The sequence below is a fragment of the Rhinoderma darwinii genome, chromosome 5, assembly GCF_050947455.1.
Source record: "Rhinoderma darwinii isolate aRhiDar2 chromosome 5, aRhiDar2.hap1, whole genome shotgun sequence".
NCBI classification, from domain to species: domain Eukaryota; kingdom Metazoa; phylum Chordata; class Amphibia; order Anura; family Rhinodermatidae; genus Rhinoderma; species Rhinoderma darwinii.
Window position 1 is genome coordinate 122,186,826 of NC_134691.1, and position 20,739 is coordinate 122,207,564.

General features: G+C 38.5%; 1 protein-coding gene across 1 annotated transcript in view; it reads right to left on the minus strand.

The window, feature by feature from the left end:
• The window catches only part of LOC142652705 (cadherin-19-like), a 179,574-nt gene that overhangs the window by 66,172 nt on the left and 92,663 nt on the right, over positions 1-20,739 (minus strand). The window contains exon 4 of the mRNA XM_075828377.1: positions 15,277-15,396. Coding sequence (XP_075684492.1) covers positions 15,277-15,396 — 120 coding nt within the window. The remainder of the gene's footprint in view (positions 1-15,276; positions 15,397-20,739) is intronic.

Sequence of the window (20,739 nt, forward strand, 5' to 3'; positions counted from 1 at the left end):
GTCTTGTACCGTTAGATAAAGAGAAAGGATTCGATAACACACCAGAAACATAAACCTACACTGTTGGCCATGAATACATTGACATTATGAATCCAACCTATGAACCCAAATTTATGCAGAACCTTTGAAAGGAAACCCCAATGGACCCTATCAAATGCCATTTCAGTGTCTAGGGATAAAAATACTATAGGGTTACTAGTAGAATTAGCCACTTGTATTAAATCAATAACTCTTCTAGTGCCGTCAGTAGCTTGTTTTTTTATCACAAAACCTACTTCCTCCATATCAATCAGGGATGGTAGAAGGGGATCCTTTCTTAATGCTAAGATTTTTGCAAATATTTTGAAATCGCTATTCAAAAGGCATATGGGCCTGAAGTTACATGGGAGATTGGGGGTTTTCCAGGTTTCGGAAGTGTTATAATTGTGGCAGATAGCATCTCTTTGGGAAATGAGACAAAATCTACGGCCCCATTAAACATGTTAGATATAGCCTCTGCCACAAGGTTCGAAAACGATTTGTAATATTCCTCTTGTAGTCTATCTGGTCCAGGAGCTTTTGAGGAATTAAGGGTCTTTATAGCTTTTTCTACTTCTGATACTGATACTGGGACACTAATAGCCTCCCTGTCTACCGTAGAGAGTTGAGGAAGGTCTAGTCTGTGGAGAAACTCATCAATTAATGAGTGATTTGGTTGTGGAGTAGGTGAATCTGTTTTCAAGTTATATAATTGCTCGTAATAAGCCACAAAGACATCAGCAATATCCGCTGGATTATGTATTTTACCCTTTTTTGGATGATCAATATGTGCTAACGTATTCTTTTTTAAAGAGCTTTAAATTTTGTATGTGCCATTTCATATTTATATAGCTTAAGGTGATGCAGTTGTTTGTGGGGGTCATGGATTTGGGCAGTGAGTTGTGTGGTGGGTTTAAGTTTATTTAATCTTTCTAATTGGTAGAGTTGGGTCAATATACAGTGTCTGAGTGATTCCCGTTCCTTTTTTTCATAAGAGGCTAGTTTTATAAATATTCCTCTAATAACCGCTTTGTGGCAGCACCAAAGAGTGGAGGCAGAGACTTCTGGAGAGGCATTAAGTTCAAAGTATTGTTGGATGGAGGAGGCTATAGTCTCCCTGTGTTTAGGAATGTTTAATAAGTAAGAATTCATATGCCACAATCTTTGATTTCTATAGTTATATTGCTCTAGAAAAGAAAGAGTAATTGGCGCGTGATCAGACCATGTGATATGGCCTACAGAGGCTGTCTCCACAGCTTGTATCAGGTCGCTATCAATCAAAAACATGTCGATCCTTGTGTATGACTTATGGGAGTGAGAAAAATAAGTTTAATCCCATTCACCTGGGTGTAAATATCGTGCAAATGCTCTTTTGATAAGTGAGCTATGTTGGACCTGATGCCTCCAGATCTACTGGAACAGTCACTATCAGGGTGTCCAGTAGTGTTGAAGACACCATAGACTGTAAGAGATCCTATTTTGACTTTCTTCACTAGCCTGAAGAGTCTGTTTAAGAAAGATATCTGTCTTTTATTTGGGACATACACACCCACCTAGGTATATGATTCATTGTTGACATGAGAAGTTATAATTAAATATCTCCCTTGTGGATCTGCCCACGAGTTAATGCACAAAAATGCTAACATATCTTTAAAAGCAAGGAGCCCCCCAGCATTTTTCCTTTCATTGTTTTCTGTAAATGTATGAGGACATCTTCTATGTCAGCATTTAGGATAATTATTTTGCTTAAAATGAGTCTCTTGTACACATATAATATCACTCTTAGATTGCAGGGCTTCTCTCCACAGACTGTACCTTTTAAATGGACTGTTTAGACCATGGGCATTTAGAGATAGGATTTTAAACACCATGTTTATAGACTAAGGCTGGATTCACACGACCATGTTACGTCCGTAATGGACGGAACGTATTTCGGCCGCTAATCCCGGACCAAACACAGTGCAGGGAGCCGGGCTCCTAGCATCATAGTTATGTACGATGCTAGGAGTCCCTGCCTCGCTGCAGGACAACTGTCCCATACTGAAAACATGATTACAGTACGGGACAGTTGTCCTGCAGCGAGGCAGGGACTCCTAGCATCGTACATAACTATGATGCTAGGAGCCCGGCTCCCTGCACTGTGTTCGGTCCGGGATTAGTGACCAAAATACGTTCCGTCCATTACGGACGTAACATTGTCGTGTGAATCCAGCCTAAAGGGAACATGCGTGAATGTAACATAGCTAATATACAAATGGTGATATCTTCTATAAATACTGATTATCATCACCACCAGGAAACACATAAATGTCATAAAAACAATATAGAACAAGGCCACACAAAAAGTAAGTAAGCCAGAAGAGCAGGACCATAATTAGTGTATACATGAAATAAACTTATTCACAGTGTTTTACGGATCTCGCAAACATAGCAAAATTAAAGCACTTAAGTATGTGTCAGTACTCCACCCAATACAGAGACTTATGCCAAATAACTATATTATCCAAGTTTAAGACAATGGGATCATATGAAATATTTACTCCATAACATCTCAAGCCCCAGAAAAGATAAATAATACTCGCTGCGGGGTGTAAAAAGACAAATTATTTACGTAGACGGAGAGGAATTTTTCACCCTTTCCTAAAAATCACATAACCATCAGTAAGATCTTCAAATAAGGGTAATATGCATACAACATTGACAATTGAACAAAAATACGTATAACAAAAGAGTTTGTTGCTGGTGTCACTGAAGACACATGAAAGGATTCATTCAGCAGACACCTTGTGCCATTTTTCTTCGATTCTCACCGGATTTCGTGGCGAAGTGACCGCAGATGTGCGAGAAGGTGATGGAGATAGCAAGTTCCAATTTTTAAGAAGCTTGTGTAATGATGGGGGTAGGGAAACAGACAAGTGAGCCCTAATCTACCCGCCACTCAGTCCCTGCCTACTTGCAACGACCCGCCCTAGGCGACGGGGTACAACTGGGCGACGGTCCCTACGCTCAATAAGTGCACGACAGACAAACAGACAAGGGTACACAGAAGCTAAGGGAAATGGGGCAGTTGCCCACGGCAACACCGTGAGCAACAAGAGTGGTGAACGAGCCGAGTCAAACCAGGAGTGTACGAGGTACCAAACGCAGAGCAGGAGAGTAGTGAATAAGCTGAGTCAAACCAGGAATGTACGAGGTACCAAACGCAGAGCAGGAGAGTAGTCAGTAAGCCAGGGTCAATATGAAGCAGGGTCAAATAGTTCAAGAAGCTGCAGCAGGGCCAGGAAACCAAACGAGAAGAATCACAAGCAAGGAGGAACAGGAAAGGCAGGTATAAATAGACAGAGGGCGGGAGCTAGCTTCGTCTGGCCAGGCTGTGATAGGCTCTCCCACTCCTAAGCCTGCCATCCTGAGTGGTGGAAGATGGAGTCAGTCTCACAGACATAGAAGCAGGTGCAGACTGATTACCTATGGGCGTTGACACAGAAGCTGTGCCTGGCAGATCCTTTACAGCTTGAGAGCCACTGCAGGAGATGCGAGTGCAGGTAGAGAGCCATTTTTGTGAATTAACAATTTTACCGGAAATCCCCAGCAATATGGTATCTGGTGGTCTCGCAATGCTTTGGGGATCATGAAGAACTCTCTTCTCTTAACAAGAGTAGCAGTTGATAGATCGATAAAGACAGTAATGTCCCTGCAGGCGTCTGTCAGAAGAGAAGGTTGTTTAAAGCATTTTACAAAAGCTTCTTGATGTGAAAAAAGTTAAATTGAGTAATGACATCTCTTGGTAGTGACTAAGCCACCGACTTAGGTTTTAGCAGACAATGATTTCTATCTGAGACCTTTTCCACCACAGATAGGTCAGGTAGAAGGGTATTGAGAATGTTCACCACATGTTTGTACAGCTGTACGTTGGTTAAAGATTCAGAAATTCCCCTTAGTCTAACATTGTTTCTGCAAAAGCGATCTCCAGTGTCTACGATTTTAGGGGCTTGTCTTTTAATCTCATTTTCTAGGCTGCTAACATTATCTATCTGTTCGATATGTGATCCAGTCAACTCCGCCATTTTAGATTCCAAATGATCAGTGCGATTTACAATATTATGAATATCTGCTTGTAGGTTATGGAGCATTTGTGGGAAAACATCTTGGAGAGATTTACGGAGTGAGGCCAACATACGGGTCATAGCTTCCTCTGTGATAGAGGAGGAATTGTCCTGCACAGAACTGTATGAGGCACCGCTACTTCCGCTACCCGCTGGCAATGAGCATGCCATATTACTGCTGGAGTGTAAGTAATGTTGAGTAGAATTCCCCAGGGGGGGGGGGGGGGGTGGAAAAACTCTGTTAGTTTCTTAGGCTCTTTAGGTTTAGTTGTTAGTTCTTCCCATTGTATTATTAAGCTGTAAAGGAGATTACTCTTGGATAAAGATGAGAGCCGCTGGTGTCCCTATATCTAGTGAGTCCCACCGCTACATAGCCATTATATGTGCATCGGAGGGCCTCAACTAAGACTTGAGTGTACCACACATATGACTTTTCCAGATGTAAAGTCTCATCACCTACATAATGATGGTTCATTATGCAGCCTTTGTAATATTTCTGTCTCACACTCAATATATGTGTCCTGTGCAAGAAGACCTATGCAAGATTTGTGCAAAAATAATGACTTCTGACTGGTTTCCACTTTTGTCGCTGCAGTAATCATACCCCTTGGGAGTAAATGTAGTCCCACAGAGAGCCTGTTTCTGCAAAACCAAGAAGGCGGCTGCGTTTGTGATATCTTGCAGGGATTTACTGCCAGCGGTCCAGACGGAGGCCGAGTGGATGACATGAGGAAGGAAGGGCAGGACCTCCAGGGGTATTATCCCAGTATGAATCGCTCCTGTTAGGGAGCGTTATCAGGCCTTGTCGAGCCTCCGTTCGTCTGACCGGAAGTGCGGCCCGCGCACTTCCGGCTCATGCACTAGGCCCTGTAACAAAAAGGCCATCAAATGCCTCAAGAAGGCCCTCAGGGGATAGCACCACACACACAGGGATCACCGCTGTGTGCCGCACTTGCAGGGAACCAGTGCTATTGTGGAAGATGGCAGCAGATTATACCAGGTACTGGCAGAGCACTCCTGCTGCACGTCTGCTCCAGCCACCATCCAGGCCACGCCCTTTAGCAGGGAATTGAAAGTAAATGATCAGTGCAGAAGGCATGGGGGGAGGGGGAGAAGTGGCTCATAAGTGGAGAAAGCAGTATTTTCTCTAATAGGATATATTACAAAGTTTATTATATTCGCTTGGTATTGATTTATACAAAGTTTGTTGAAGGGTAAGTGACATTTAACCATGTCCACAGGACAATTTTCACACTTTTGATATGTACAAATAAAACCTAAATTACAAAATAAAAAAATCATACTAATCCATATTACCTACAGTACGTATTTTTTACAGTAAGATACCTGCCACATTGTCAAAATGCAATCAGCACTTTATACACACAGGTACCATCATGGAATTTTCCATAAAAAATGCATAAAAATAGATAGTTGTGGCTAAATGTGTGACCCAATTAGAAAATTAGATGCACCACACGTCCTAAAAATAAATTTTTAATATGTGCAGAGCTCATACAACAACCTAAAAAATATATAAATAAGGCTCAGGCCTCATGCACATGGCAATTGCGGGCCGCATTTTCGTGCTGTGCTCCCATACAAAGTATGGGAGTATGGCCCGTAAAAAAACAAAAAAGTAGGACAGTAGGAAGAGTTATGTCATCATCAAGGAAGACTGTGCAACTAAACTTCTGGTCCCCCGCCAGCGCTATAAAAATCTTTAAAAATCTCATAATCAGCGCGACGGGGGACCGGAATGTATATTAGCGAGTGTGCTCACATACTACAGTGAGTAGACTGCTAATACTTTTCGGTCCACACATAACCAATTTAAAATTCAACGTTGTGACAAAAAAAATTTCTGTATATAGACAGTAAACTATTCAATATTTTCAGATTATAGCTTGGAGGTCATTGCATTAGAATGTTCTATGGAATACAAGTGCAGAGAATAATATTTTTCTATATAGACAAGTTTACATTCGGCTTACTTTAATTTACTGTATATTCAAAATAATTGACATTTCATTTTTGTCAGAAGATACTGTGTCTATTGTGAACATATACGTTCATTTATGATTTGTTCTTATCCTCCCAATCAGCTCCCAATCATTGAAATGATTTCAACTTTTCCAATTAAAAGTTTGTTTACATTGTAATAAATCAAATATGTTACAGTGGTGGTACAAGATGGATTTCTAACGGCTATATCATGAATTTTTCATGATGCTATAATCTATTGTTGCATTATACCCAAGGAAAAAACACTATACAATTCACTTGCTCTATTGTATAATCAGAATACTCTTGAGCTTTTCGCCTTGCAATGCATTTCACTGAAAATGATGAAAATCATTGACAATGGAAAATATGATAATTCTTTATATACTGTATTTTCTTTATTCTGTATTACTAGCACACTATGTTAAGTCTAACCATACTAGTCCTTCTCAATGAATTAGAATATCATCCAAAAGTTAATTAATTTCAGTAATTACATTCAAAAAGTGAAACTCATATATTATATAGATTCTATTTCCAGCATTTTTTTCTTTTATTGTTGATGATTGTGGCTAACCGTTAATGAAAACCCAAAATTTAGTGTCTCAGAAAACTAGAATATTAAATAAGCCAAATTTCCAAAATGATTTTTAATACTGAAATGTTGGCCTATTGAAAAGTATGTACAGTATGTGCACTCAATACTTGGTTTGCTGGCCAATCAAGCACAATGATACTGTGGTTATTAAACCAGGTATTGGTACTTTTGGCAGTGTGGGCAGGTGCCAAGTCTTGCTGGAAAATGAAATCAGCATCTCCATAAAGCTGAAGTGCTCTAAAACTTCCTGGTGGACGGCTGCGGTGACTCTGGACTTGATATAACACAGTGGACCAACACCAGCAAATGACATGGCTCCCCAAACCATCACTGACTGTGGAAACTTCACACTGGACCGCAAGCAACTTGGATTGACGACTCTCCACTCTTCCTCCAGACTCTGGGACCTTGATTTCCAAATAGAATGCAAAATTTACTTTCATCTGAAAACAGGACTTTGGACCACTGAGCAACAGTGTTGGACCACTGTTTTATATCAAGTCCAGAATCAGCAAAACCGTCTACCAGGAAATTTGAGAGCACTCATACTTCCCTTTCCTAGTTACTTCCAGAAATTAGATTTGATAGATATATTTTTTTTAGGGTTTTCTAAGATACACTTAGTGCATGGGCACTATTAATATTGCATAGTTACAAGTGAGACTGTGCCACGGGATGCCATGATAGTTGAGTAATTATATGAATGTATCTCTGAAAATTGATAATAGTACAATTTATCTGTCCTAAGTAGTTTGAAATCAATGAATCTACTCTGATCCAAATATTTTGAGGACAACTGGGTACTACCTCTACCTAAAATTGGGTAATTTAGCTTTTTTTCATATAATTTTTATAAGGTCTTATTTTTATCTCCTTCTGCAAAAACACTGCATAATAATAGTCCACCAATTACTGAATGCTGTAATAAATATATTTGCTGCTTGAACTCTTGACACTTGGGATTTGTATTTTTATTTTTGTTTGAATTATTTAACCCCTTAACGACCGTCCACCGTTCTTTGACTGCAGACGGTGCAGGTGCTTAGTCTATAGCGGCGTCTTTTGGCGTCGCTGTAGAAGAGGCTGGTTAGCACTCCTGTGAGCGCTCATCCTCTAAGCAGGAACTCTAACTAACAGTTCCTGATCTTAGAGCAGCCTGCTGAATACAGCTGGGGTCAGAAACATTCGGACCCCAGCTGTTTAACCCTTTGATCGCCGCAGCCCGTGACTGCGGCATGATCAAAGGAAACTCCCCTTTTTGATCGCGTCACTGGAAATAGAGTTATAAATAAAGTTATCCCTTAATGGGATTAAAAAAAAGTAACAAAAAAAATAAATAAATAAAAAAAAGTCCCAAAAAGTCATTATTTTGTATTAAATATATTTTATTGCCCCTACACTAAATAAAAACAAAAAACCTACACATATTAGGTATCTAAACGACCGTAACAACCTGAAAAATTAATATAATGGTTAATTTAGAAATTAAACGGGATAAAAAATAAACAAGAAAAACAATGCAGAGAATCGCTTTTTCCTATATTCACGCCGTAAAAAATCATTTTTTTCTACCTTCAAACTGTGAAAAAAGATAACACAATTTCTCCCGCATAAAAAAAGGATTCATACGGCCACGTTAATGAAAAAATAAAAAAGTTATGGCTGCTGAAATGCAGAGTGGTAAAAACTGAAAAATGTAGCTGGTCATTGAGACCTTTTCAGGCCCAGTCATTAAGGGATTAATAAGAAAAAGCCATGATGGTTCTGGGCTGAAGTCAATTTTGGGCCAGCAATATATACAATTGAAGTGCTGACAGATTTTAAGACAGACCAATAAAACTTACAATATTAATAGGTAAAATAAATCATGTTATTCTAATCTACAAACAATCTCTAAAAGCTCTAAATTATCTACAGACAATTTTTATACTGTACAAATAGCAAAAATTATGGAAAGAATACATATTTAGTACCACAGCTGATGTACTGACTTGTGCTTATGTCAAATACATAAACTCACCTCAATCTAATACATAGTAAACAACTTAGCAAACTAGCCTATCTGGTCCTGCAATTAGTGTCAGTTCACACTGAGTTTTTTGTCACTGATTTTGATGCGGAAACCATGTTATCAGCGCCAAAAAACTGCCCAAATCACCGCCTATTGATTTCAATGAGTGACAGAGGCGTTTTATCCAGGGCTGCTTTTGGTCGCTCACTGGAAAAAAAAGTGGCATGCTCTTTTATTGAGCGGTTTCCGCCTCTGACCAGCAGCACTCCATTTTGAAAAATGTTGCTGCATTTTTTACACTTGGGTTTTGCATTATATTCAATGGGCACAAAATGCAGCAGAATACGCATCAAAACAATGCTGGCAATTAAAATCTGGCTCAAAATTCTTGAAGGAATTTGGAGCAGATTTTTTCTAACTGCAAAAAGTGTGAGCTAGGCATTAGTGTAATACAAATCTAAAAGGTTTCAGACATCACACCTTACAGCCAATGAACTTTACTAGACTAGGTATAGCAAAACTTAACTTAAAAAATACAGTGGCATATCACAGCATTGGCAAACACATGGCAGTTCCAGTTATGTAGATTGTACTAGTTCTACAATATTTTATCACAACCTGTTTACATTTTAATTACTTGCTCAAACTGAGGTATATTAGTCTGTTTTACTGCAAAATGAAATAGGGAGAGACTTAGTGGAGGACAGAGGACAGAGACAGGAGCTTATGCCCACCTATGCTATTATAGGACAATGATGAAGGGCTACACTGTTTCATGTAGCAACCTCACTGTATCTCTGCATAATGCATACAAACATGTTGCAAACCTCTAGGTAGAACAAGATATCATGTTTTTATTAGATCACCTTGAATCCCATTTTACCATAAAACTTTAGTCTTAGGCCCCATGCACATGGACGTAAAAACGCCCGTAATTACGGCACGGGCAGGCCCATAGAAGTCTATGGGGTTCCCGTAATTACGGGTGACTACGTGTGTGCACCTGTAATTACGGGAGCGTTGCTAGGCGACGTCAGTGGATAGTCACTGTCCAGGGTGCTGAAAGAGATAAACGATCGACAGTAACTGTTTCAGCACCCTGGACAGTGACTACCGATCACAATATAGATCAACCTGTAAAAAAAATAGAAGTTCCTACTTACCGAGAACTCCCTGCTTCTTCCTCCAGTCCGGCCTCCTGGGATGACGTTACAGCCCATGTGACTGCTGCAGCCAATCACAGGCTGCAGTGGTCACATGGACTGCGGCGTCATCCAGGGAGGTCGGGCTGGATGTCGAAAGAGGGAAGCGTCACCAAGACAACGGCCGGGTAAGTATGAAATTCTTTTACTTTTACTACGGAAAGGGCTCTCCCTTCTCTCTATCCTGCACTGATAGAGAGAAGGGGCTGCCGATTAGTGCAGTGCAATTTTGCATAGAAAATTTGCCCGTAAATACGGGTGGAATACTGGTGACACCGGACCCGTATTTACGGGCACGGGTCCGTAAATTCTGGTGAAATACGGGTCGAATACGTGTGACCAAGTACCCGTATTTACGCCAATATTTACGGACAGGAAATAATATGTTCGTGTGCATGGGGCCTTACTCAGACAAAGAGACATGAAAAAAAATCGTACAGTTTTACTGAAAAAAACTCATTAAAATAAACACTCAATGTGCTCTAAGTTTCTAATAAATAGTATATAAACAATTCATTGTGGCCTCCTCAAATATTGATATCTGACAATAAAACTCTCAGGCTTAAGAGCTGTACGCACATTTCTGATGCTAAAACTCATGTGATCAAACCTAGTCTGGTGTCTAGTTTGTGCATACAACAATATGATGTGCCAAGCCTAATATGAAGACATATCTTCAGCCAAATATCATTCAAAAATGCCAAGAATGGACCAATTTGAAGTTTAATAGGAACATCAATATCTTGGACATAAATTAATAAAGAAAGAGACTCATATTTAATGCCAATGAGAGAATTTACATCACGATGGAGAAGCTTTACTACTGTAACTGGATCTAGAAAATTTCAAATTTTGGTGCAAATTGGCACAAGTTGGTGCAGTTTGGCGCAATATTGATGTTTGCACCTCACTAGACACTTTATAAAGTGTTCTGAAAGGAGGCTTATTTTAACAGGAAAGGTCGTAGCTGTCAAGAAAGGGGCGTGGCTTAAAATGCTTCAATGTGTGCCAAAAAACTGGCACAAAACTCTGGTGCAAAAAAAACGAAACATTTGTCATGCAAGATACACCAAAATTATGATGCAGCAGGCACGACTATGATAAATTTGGCGCATTTTGTGCCTGTCTACTTTTACGCTGTTTAACTATTGGACAGCATTAGTAAATTTATGCCAATGTCTTGTTAGGGTCTATATGCAAAGCAACATCTGAAACGAAAGATGAATAAGACATATTTAGTCCCATATCCAATATGATTAGCTAACCCGGTGATACATTTTATATTTATAGTTGAACAGACATACAATGCATTCGGAAAGTTTCCAGACCCTTTTAATTTTTTCAATTTTTTTTATATTGAGTCCTTGTTTTAAAAAAAATGAAAAAAAATTCTTCATCATTCTGCACTCAATACCCCATAATGACAAAGTGAAAACAGAATGTTAATAATCTTTGATAATTTATTGGAACGAAAAAACTAAAATATTGCAATGACATAAGTACTCAGATCATTTACTCCATACTTAGTTGAAGCACCTTTGGCATGGATAACAGCTTCCAAGGTTCCAGGTTTGCACACCTTGATTTGGGAATTTTCTGCCATTCTTCTCTACAGATACTCTCAAGCTCTGTGAGGTTGGATACAGACCATCAGTGGACAGCCATTTCCAGGTCTCTACAGAGATGTTCAATTGGGTTCAAGTCAGGGTTCTGGCTGGGCCTCTCAAGGGCATTCACAGAGTTGTCCTGGCTGTGTGCTTAGGGTCATTGTCTTATTGGAAGGTGAACTTTAGGCCCATTCTGAGGTCCAGAGCACTCTGGATCAGGTTTTCATTAAGTATATCTCTGTACTTATCTCCATTCATCTTTCCCTCAACCCTGACCAGTCTACCCGTCCCAGCCACCGAAAAGCACCCCCACAGCATGATGCTGCCACCACCATGCTTCACTGTAGGGATGGTATTGAGCAGGTGATAAGCAGTGATGGTTGACCTTTTGGAAGTTTCTCTTCTGCACACAGGATTTTTGGAGCTCAGCCAGACTGACCATTGGGTTCTTGGTCACCTGTCTTACCAAGGCCCTTCTACCCCAATTACTTAGTTTTAGTTTTTCATTTTTCATAAATGTGTAAAAATTTATATAATTGTGTTTTAACTTTCATTATGGGGTATTGAGTGCAGAATGATGGGGAAAAACGTGATCTTTTTTAAATTTTAGCACAAGGCCTTAACATAACAAAATGTAGAAAAAAAAAATGAAAGGGTCTAAAGACTTTCCGAATGCACTGTATTAAAAACTCCCCATTTTGCAAACTAAACCCCTCAAAGAACTCATATAGAGATATTGTGAGACATTTTAGATTGTAAAGTAACACCCTTCAAGGTATTCATCTAGGGGTATACTGGGATTTTTTAATTTGTGAAGTGACACCCCTCTAGGTATTCATCTGGAGTTATAATGAGATTTTTTAATTTGTGAAGTGACACCCCTCTAGGTATTCATCTAGGGGTATAGTGAGAATTTTTACAGTGACTGAGAACAACCTGGAAAAAATGCAATGGAGGGAGATGGAATGGCAGCTCCCACTACCAACCTACCCACTATTGCAGAAAAAAAAAAATATCAAAGGCCTCAGTATAAAAAGATTTGCTGAGACAACCAATCTCATGTGGATTTATTCTTCTCACCCAGCTTTGCAACCTGGGTGAGATAAACACTCCCTCGGGTTCTTGGTATAGTGAGAATTTTTAGTTTTGTTTTAGGGGTTTTTCACAAATTTTAAATGAGCAATGGGCCTGGAAAGTAAAAAAATAATAATTTGTAATGGCCAATATGAGAGACAGAAAAGGTGGATAGAGAATAAATAAATTAAAAATCAATAGAGGTGTGATATATCTTGAAACATTGTTTCATGCACAGGCCTGGCTTTGTGGGGCATGTGGGGCTTTGTGGGGCACATTGGTATGTGGTGTCCTTCCAAATGCCTCGCTTGGCGCAAACATGGCATTATTTTGGGGGGCTTCTGTTTTTTCAGTGGGGGGGATTTCTGTGGGGAAATGCTAAATTTCTGTTTTCACTTTGTCATTATGGGGTATTTGAGTGCAGACTGATGGGGAAAAACTTTTTATTTTAATTTTTTTATTTTAGCCAATGCCTTAAAGAGGCTCTGTCACCAGACTTTGCAACCCCTATCTGCTATTGCAGCAGATAGGGGCTGCAATGTAGATTACAGTAACGTTGTTATTTTTAAAAAACGAGCATTTTTGGCCAAGTTATGACCATTTTTGTATTTATGCAAATGAGGCTTGCAAAAGTACAACTGGGTGTGTTGAAAAGTAAAAGTACAACTGGGCGTGTATTATATGCGTACATCGGGGCGTTTTTACTACTTTTACTAGCTGGGCGTTCTGACGAGAAGTATCATGGACTTCTCTTCAGAACGCCCAGCTTCTGGCAGTGCAGACACAGCCGTGTTCTCGAGAGATCACGCTGTGACGTCACTCACAGGTCCTGCATCGTGTCAGACGAGCGGGGACACATCGGCACCAGAGGCTACAGATGATTCTGCAGCAGCATCAGCGTTTGCAGGTAAGTCGATGTAGCTACTTACCTGCAAACGCTGATGCTGCTGCAGAATCAACTGTAGCCTCTGGTGCCGATGTGTCCTCGCTCGTCTGACACAATGCAGGACCTGTGAGTGACGTCACAGCGTGATCTGCCAGAAGCTGGGCGTTCTGAAGAGAAGTGGATGATACTTCTGGTCAGAACGCCCAGCTAGTAAAAGAAGTAAAAACGCCCCGATGTACGCACATAATACACGCCCAGTTGTACTTTTACTTTTCAACACGCCCAGTTGTACTTTTGCAAGCCTCATTTGCATAAATACAAAAATGGTCATAACTTAGCCAAAAATGCTCGTTTTTTAAAAATAAAAACGTTACTGTAATCTACATTGAAGCGCCTATCTGCTGCAATAGCAGATAGGGGTTGCAAAATCTGGTGACAGAGCCTCTTTAACATAACAAAATGTGAAATGCACTGTATATGAACATAGTGATTACATTATTACTAGATTTTATCCATTTACAGTTAGCCTGTTAAATTAGCTTGAAATATTGGCCTCATTTTTATCATACTGTCAGGTGTTAAATTACTTGTTCTATTACTTTATATTATACAAGCAGGGGTCAGCAACCTTTGGAACTCCAGCTATTGTAAAACCATAGTATGCCCTAACAGCATGCCCTGACAGCCTTTGTCTAGGATAATAAAGCCTTTGGCTGTCAGTGCATGTTGGGAATTGTAGTTTCAGAACAGCTGGAGTGCCGAAGGTTTCCGACCCCTGTACTAGGGAAATGTTTAAACAGATTTTAAGATTTACACAGAATAAATGATATCAAAAGGTATAAAACACAACTCAGAGCCCATTTGAACTACATAAACTAAACTTTGTTGTACATTACCAGCTGTGTTTGACTTTAGAAATCTTTGAAGAAAACAGAGATACTGTCTGTCATTACCGTTTAAAAATATTCTGTTTTTGTCATGCTGTTTTCAATCGCAGATGCAGTCACAAAATAACTTCTTCAACATTTGATATTCAAAAAGTCTTGTTTTGTTGATTGTTTGATAGATCTTTCTTACTATGCTAATATTCATTTAATAAGCATGAATACTTACTATACTACTGTTATTCCGTTTTTAATATTTAATGTTTAGTTATTTTGTGTTCAGAAAATATATCACAGAATTTCTTACATAGAAAATAGTATTAATATTATTGGAATTAGTCTAGTTACGTGCTGGAGCAGATTGAAAATATTACTTTCATCAGATACCTATAGGCTATTTTATCACAGTCTATAAGTCATATTTCCATTTGCAGGCTGTAAACACTCGTAAACAGTAGCCTATAAATGATTTATACTTCGTACCACAGATTTTTCATTAAAATTCATCCAATAATGGTTAATAATGGGAGTTCCTGCTGCTAAGGACTCCCTGCGATCAACTGTCAAGGCTGGTTCATGCATCTGGCAAATTTTTTCTTCTTTGCAATGCTACAGGAAAAATTCACAGTCATTGAAATCAAAGGATCGTCTTTGTAACGTTCTGACACACTGGTATGCTCTTATAGCACTTATTGGTGTTATTATGATGACATTATACTATCCGAATGTTATTATTTATACTTATATTATTTCTTACCCGTTTAGGTGAAGTGATCATTTATTGCTGTACACCTTGATCTTTTTCTGCACATTTTGTAAGCTCTTGGTTTTTCATTCTTAAACCCACAGGAATAATAAAAAATAAAAAAAAACACAATTCATATTTTACCTGATTTTATCTCAATAGAAAACTGTGGTTGTCCTTGTAGAATGCTGTAAACCAATCTGGCATTATTTCCATTGGTTGAATCGTCTTTATCTGTAGCAATTACTTGCGTGACATATTTTCCTACAGTTAAAAAAAAAGATTTGATGATCTCAGACACATATTCATTTGTACAAAGATAAAAAATAGATCGATACATCGATAGATTGTTCGATAAAGATGAAAGCAGTAGTAAATGGCACTTTCAAAGACAGCCACATTTAGCACACATTGCACTTGAACCAACTCTATGTCTCTTCAATAGGGGTTTTGAATTATATTGGTGAATATACATATACAGCACTATCTGATTTTAACCCCTTCTACACAAAGATGGCAGACCTGGGGGACTTCATTAGGCCCCCAGGCAGTCATAGCAACCATTGCCCCCCCCCCCCGCGATTGCATTGCGGTTGGCGCGATGAGCTGTTAGAGGGGGTCGCCCACCTCTTTCTAACTATTTAAATGCTGCGGTCGCTATTGACCGCAGCATTTAACAAGTCAAACGTGCGGGATCGCGCTCGTGCACGATGCCGCTCGTTACTCTGAAGTGTCGGCTGTAACAAACAGCCGACGCCAGCATCATATGGAGCGGGTTCACTCCGTGAGCTCGCTCCATACTTCCCCTACCCGACTTTGGCGTATGGATACGTCAAATGTCGGAAAGGGGGTTAATATTTTATGAGGTATTTGTCTTCAGTGACACAAACTGGGTATAACATATAATGCATTAAATGGCATATCAGTGGAAAGTTTTAATTTTCACTCCGCACCACCCGTTGCGCATTAACCCCTTCGTGCACCACGACTTAATAACATGTCGTAGTGTGCGGGGGGGATGTTTGGAGCGGGCTCACGCGCTGAACCCGTGCCATACGTTGCGGGTGTCAGCTGTGTATTACAGGTGACACCCAGGACTAACGGACAGGAACAGCGATCGCACTGTTACAGGAGCTTGTAAAAATGTCAATATACTGCAATACATTAGTATTGCAGTGTATTGTACCAATGATCTAATGATCGCTGGTTCAAGTCCCCTAGGGGGACTAATAAAATGTGTAAAAAAAAAAGTTAATAAAGTTATTCGTGAAAAAAATGTAATAAATATTTAAAGTCCAAAATAAAACCCTTTTCCCAATTCTTTCACTAAAGCAATGTAAAAAATAAAAAAATACACAAAATTGGTATTGCTGCTTCCGTAAAAGTCTGAACTATTACAATATACCATTATTTAACTCACACGGTGAACGCTGTAAATAATAAAGAATTTAAAACTCCAAAATTGCTGTTTTTTGGTCACCTCAGCTCTAAAAAAATGGTAATAAAAAGTGTACATAACAAAAAATGTTACCAATAAAAATTACAGTAGGTCCCGCAAGAAATGAGTCCTCACACCACTTTATAGAAGGAAAAATAAAAACGTTATGGCACTTGGAATGCCGGGAGTGAAAAGCGAAAATAAAAAAGCAAAAAATGGATCAGTCCAGAAAGGGTTAATTAATTTCTAATAAAAAAGCATTTCTGACCACAAGTGGGGTATAGCCGTACTCGGGAAAAATTGCTTTACAAATGTTGGGCGGCTTTTTCCTCCTTTTTGATATTCATTTTCACGGCCTAATTGTAATAATTTCTGAAAAAAGACCTGTGGGGTCTAAATGCTAACTATAACCTTAGATAGATTCCTTAAGTGGTGTAGTTTCCCAAATGGGGGTCACTTTTGGGGTATTTTCACTGTTTTGGTCTCTCAGGGGTTTTGCAAATGCAACATGACACCCAAAAACCATTTCAGCTAAATCTTAGCTCCAAAAGCCAAATAGCGCTCCTTCACATCTAAGCACTGCTGTGGGTTCAAACAGTAGTTTATTACCACATATGGGGTATTTCCGTAATTGGGAGAAATTGCTTTACAAATGCTGGGGTGTTTTTTCTCCTTTATTCCTTGTAAAAATTAAGAATGTCTACATTTCTTCAGAAGAAAAGTTGATTCTCATCTTCACAGACTAATTCAAATACATTTAGCATAAAAACTGTGTAGTCCAAATGCTAACTATACCCCTAGATAAATTAGTTGAGGGGTGTAGTTTCCAAAATAGGGTCACTTTGATTTTATTTTTTACTGTTTTGGCACCACAAGATCTCTTCAAACCTGACATGGTGTCTAAAATATATTTTTTTAAAAAGGAGGCCCCAAAATCCTCTAGGCACTCCTTTGCTTCTGAGGCCTGTGTTTCAGTCCATAAGCACACTAGGGCCACATGTGGGATGTTTATAAAAACTGCACAATCTGGACAATATATATTGAGTTGCATTTCTCATGTAAAACCTTCTGTGTTACAGAAAAAAACTGTATTACAAATGAATTTTGGCAAAAATAAATTACATTTTCTTTAATTAACGAGAAACGCCTACGGGGTTAAAACACTTTCTGAATGGTGTTTTGGATACTTTGAGGGGTGCAGTTTTCAAAATGGGCTGAGTTATGGGGTCTTTCTAATATATAAGGCCCTCAAAGCCGCTTCAGAACTGAACTGGTCCTTGAAAAAATGGGCTTTTTAAATTTTTTTGAAAATATGAGAAATTGCTGCTAAAGTTCTAAGCCTTGTAACGTCCTAGAAAAATAAAAAAAATGTTAAAAAAATGATGCAAATATAAAGTAGACATATGGAATATATTAAATAGTAACTATTTTGTGTGGTATTACTGTCTGTCTTACAAGCAGATACATTTAATTTTAGAAAAATGCAAATTTTTGCAAATTCTCTCAAAATTGTGATTTTTTTACACATAAATATTACATTTATCAACCAAATTTTTTTACTAACATAAAGTACAATATGTCACGAGAAAACAATCTCAAAATCACTTGGATAGGTAAAGGCATTCCCAAGTTATTACTACATAAGTTAACATCGGCTTCGTCATCAACGCCAAAACAGGCTCTGTCCTGAAGGGGTTAATAACCTCTAGTGCCGAATAATCACCCGCACCTTTGACCCAGAAGCATTTCCTTTTAGTGGGTATAAAAGGAATGCATTTGTTTGTTCTATTAATAAGCCCGATAAAGACCTAGGTCCTAGGTTCAAACACCTAGCACTCCATTTTATATCAGTGTTTGTCATACTATGTGTTCGTGCAGAATAAATAAGAATAATAAACTTATCCTCTATTATCGTGATTGTGCATATATCACCAACGGGAGCGCCCCACATAGCAGCTTTTTTTCTTCACCTTATTCTGCAACCTCTAGTGCTAAAAACTAGCCAAATGTTATTGCTGATCAAATGGATTTTGAGTGTACCACTTATGCAGAGTATGTTACTTTAAAGATAATAGCTTAAGAATATAACACATGGGCATACAGTTGCAATTGAAATAGAGAGTACTTGCCATGGAAATCTTGACATATGCAGTAGTTTATTCAATTATTTCATAAAAGCACTAAACCATAGTCACAATCAGGAGAAGAAATCTAATCTGCCTTTGACTGCAGATGGTGATTTATCATAGGCAACATATGTCATAAGAGAAAGAAAAACACAATATTCTCCAATTCAAATTGAAGGAAATACAACATTTAAAAAGAGCATGAAACATATAGCGTGAAGTTAATCAAAGTAATATATATTAAATGCACTCATATAGCACATAACATATATACAAATATACAAACAGCCCTTTCTATTAATTAATTTAAAAGCATCTCAAGAAAAAGGTTGATATACATTATATATGTATAGATTGTTATCACTATTGATAAATTATAGTTTACATAAGGCAGTTTTATGTACCTATATAATAGTATGCATACTGTAGTAGCCAGAGGCGTAGCTAGGTTCTCCAGCACCCGGGGCAAAGATTCAGTTTGGCGCCCCCACAACCTCTTTCCCGACATCTCCTTCCCCCTCGCCATGTTTGTTTTCTCTACCAATCAATGACGTGTCATTTCTTTTCCAGATATTTTTTATGTAACTCGAGCATAAAAACATTTGTACATTTTTCAAGAAAATATAGTTCTATACACAACATCAGAACAAAGCTCAGTACATAAATACAGCATCAGAACCAAGCTCAGTACATAAATACAGCTCCAGTACCAAGCTCTGTACATATATACAGCACCAGAACAAAGCTCAGTACATATATATATATAGCACCAGAACCCAGCTCATTGCATAAATACAGCTCCAGAACAAAGCTCAGTACATTAACCCCTTCCCTCTAGAGCCACTTTTGACCTTCCTGTCTGAGCCTCATTTTTCAAATCTGACATGTGTCACTTTATGTGGTAATAACTCCGAAATGCTTTCACCTATCCAAGCGATTCTGAGATTATTTTCTCGTGACACATTGGACTTTAAGTTACTGGCAAAATTTGCTCGATATGTTCAGTATTTAATTGTGAAAAACACCAAAATTTAGCGAAAAATTGCATAAATTAGCATTTTTCTCAATTTAAATGTATCTGCTTGTAAGACAGGCAGTTATAACACACAAAATTGTTGCTAATTAACATCCCCCATATGTCTACTTTAGATTGGCATTGTTTTTTGAACATCCTTTTATTTTTCTATGACATCACAAGGCTTAGAACTTTAGAAGCAATTTCTCACATTTTCAAGAAAATTTCAAAAGGCCATTTTTACAGGGGCCAGTTCAGTTGTGAAGTGGCTTTGAGGGCCTTATATATTAGAAACCCCCAAAAAGTCACCCCATTTTAAAAACTTCACCCCTCAAAGTATTCAAAACAGCATTTAGAAAATGTCTTAACCCTTTACACATGTCACAGGAATTAAAGCAAAGTAGAGGTGAAATTTACAAATTTCATATTTTTTTGCAGAAATAAATTTTTAGTACAATTTTTTTTATAACACAGAAGGTTTTACCAGAGAAATGCAACTCAATATTTGTTGCCCAGTTTCTGCAGTTTTAGGAAATATCCCACATGTGGTCGTAGCGTGCTACTGGACTGAAGCACCAGCCTCAGAAGCAAAGGAGCACCTAGTGGATTTTGGGGCCTTATTTTTGTTAGAATAAATTTTAGGCACCATGTCAGGTTTGAAGGGCTCTTGCGGTGCCAAAACAGTCAAAATCCCTCAAAAGTGACCCCATCTGGGAAACTACACACCTCAAGGAAATTATCTAGGGGTACATTGAGCATTTTGACTGCACAGGTTTTTTACAGAAATTATTGGAAGTAGAAACTACACCCATTGAGGAAATTATCTAGGGGTATAGTGAGCGTTTGACCCCCCCACAAGTGACCCCATTTTGGAAACTACACCCATTGAGGAAATTATCTAGGGGTATAGTGAGCGTTTTGACCCAACAGGTTTTTTGCATAAATTATTGGAAGTAGGCCCTGAAAATGACAATCTAAATTTTTTCAAAGAAAATGTAGGTTTAGCTAATTTTTTCTCATTTCCACAA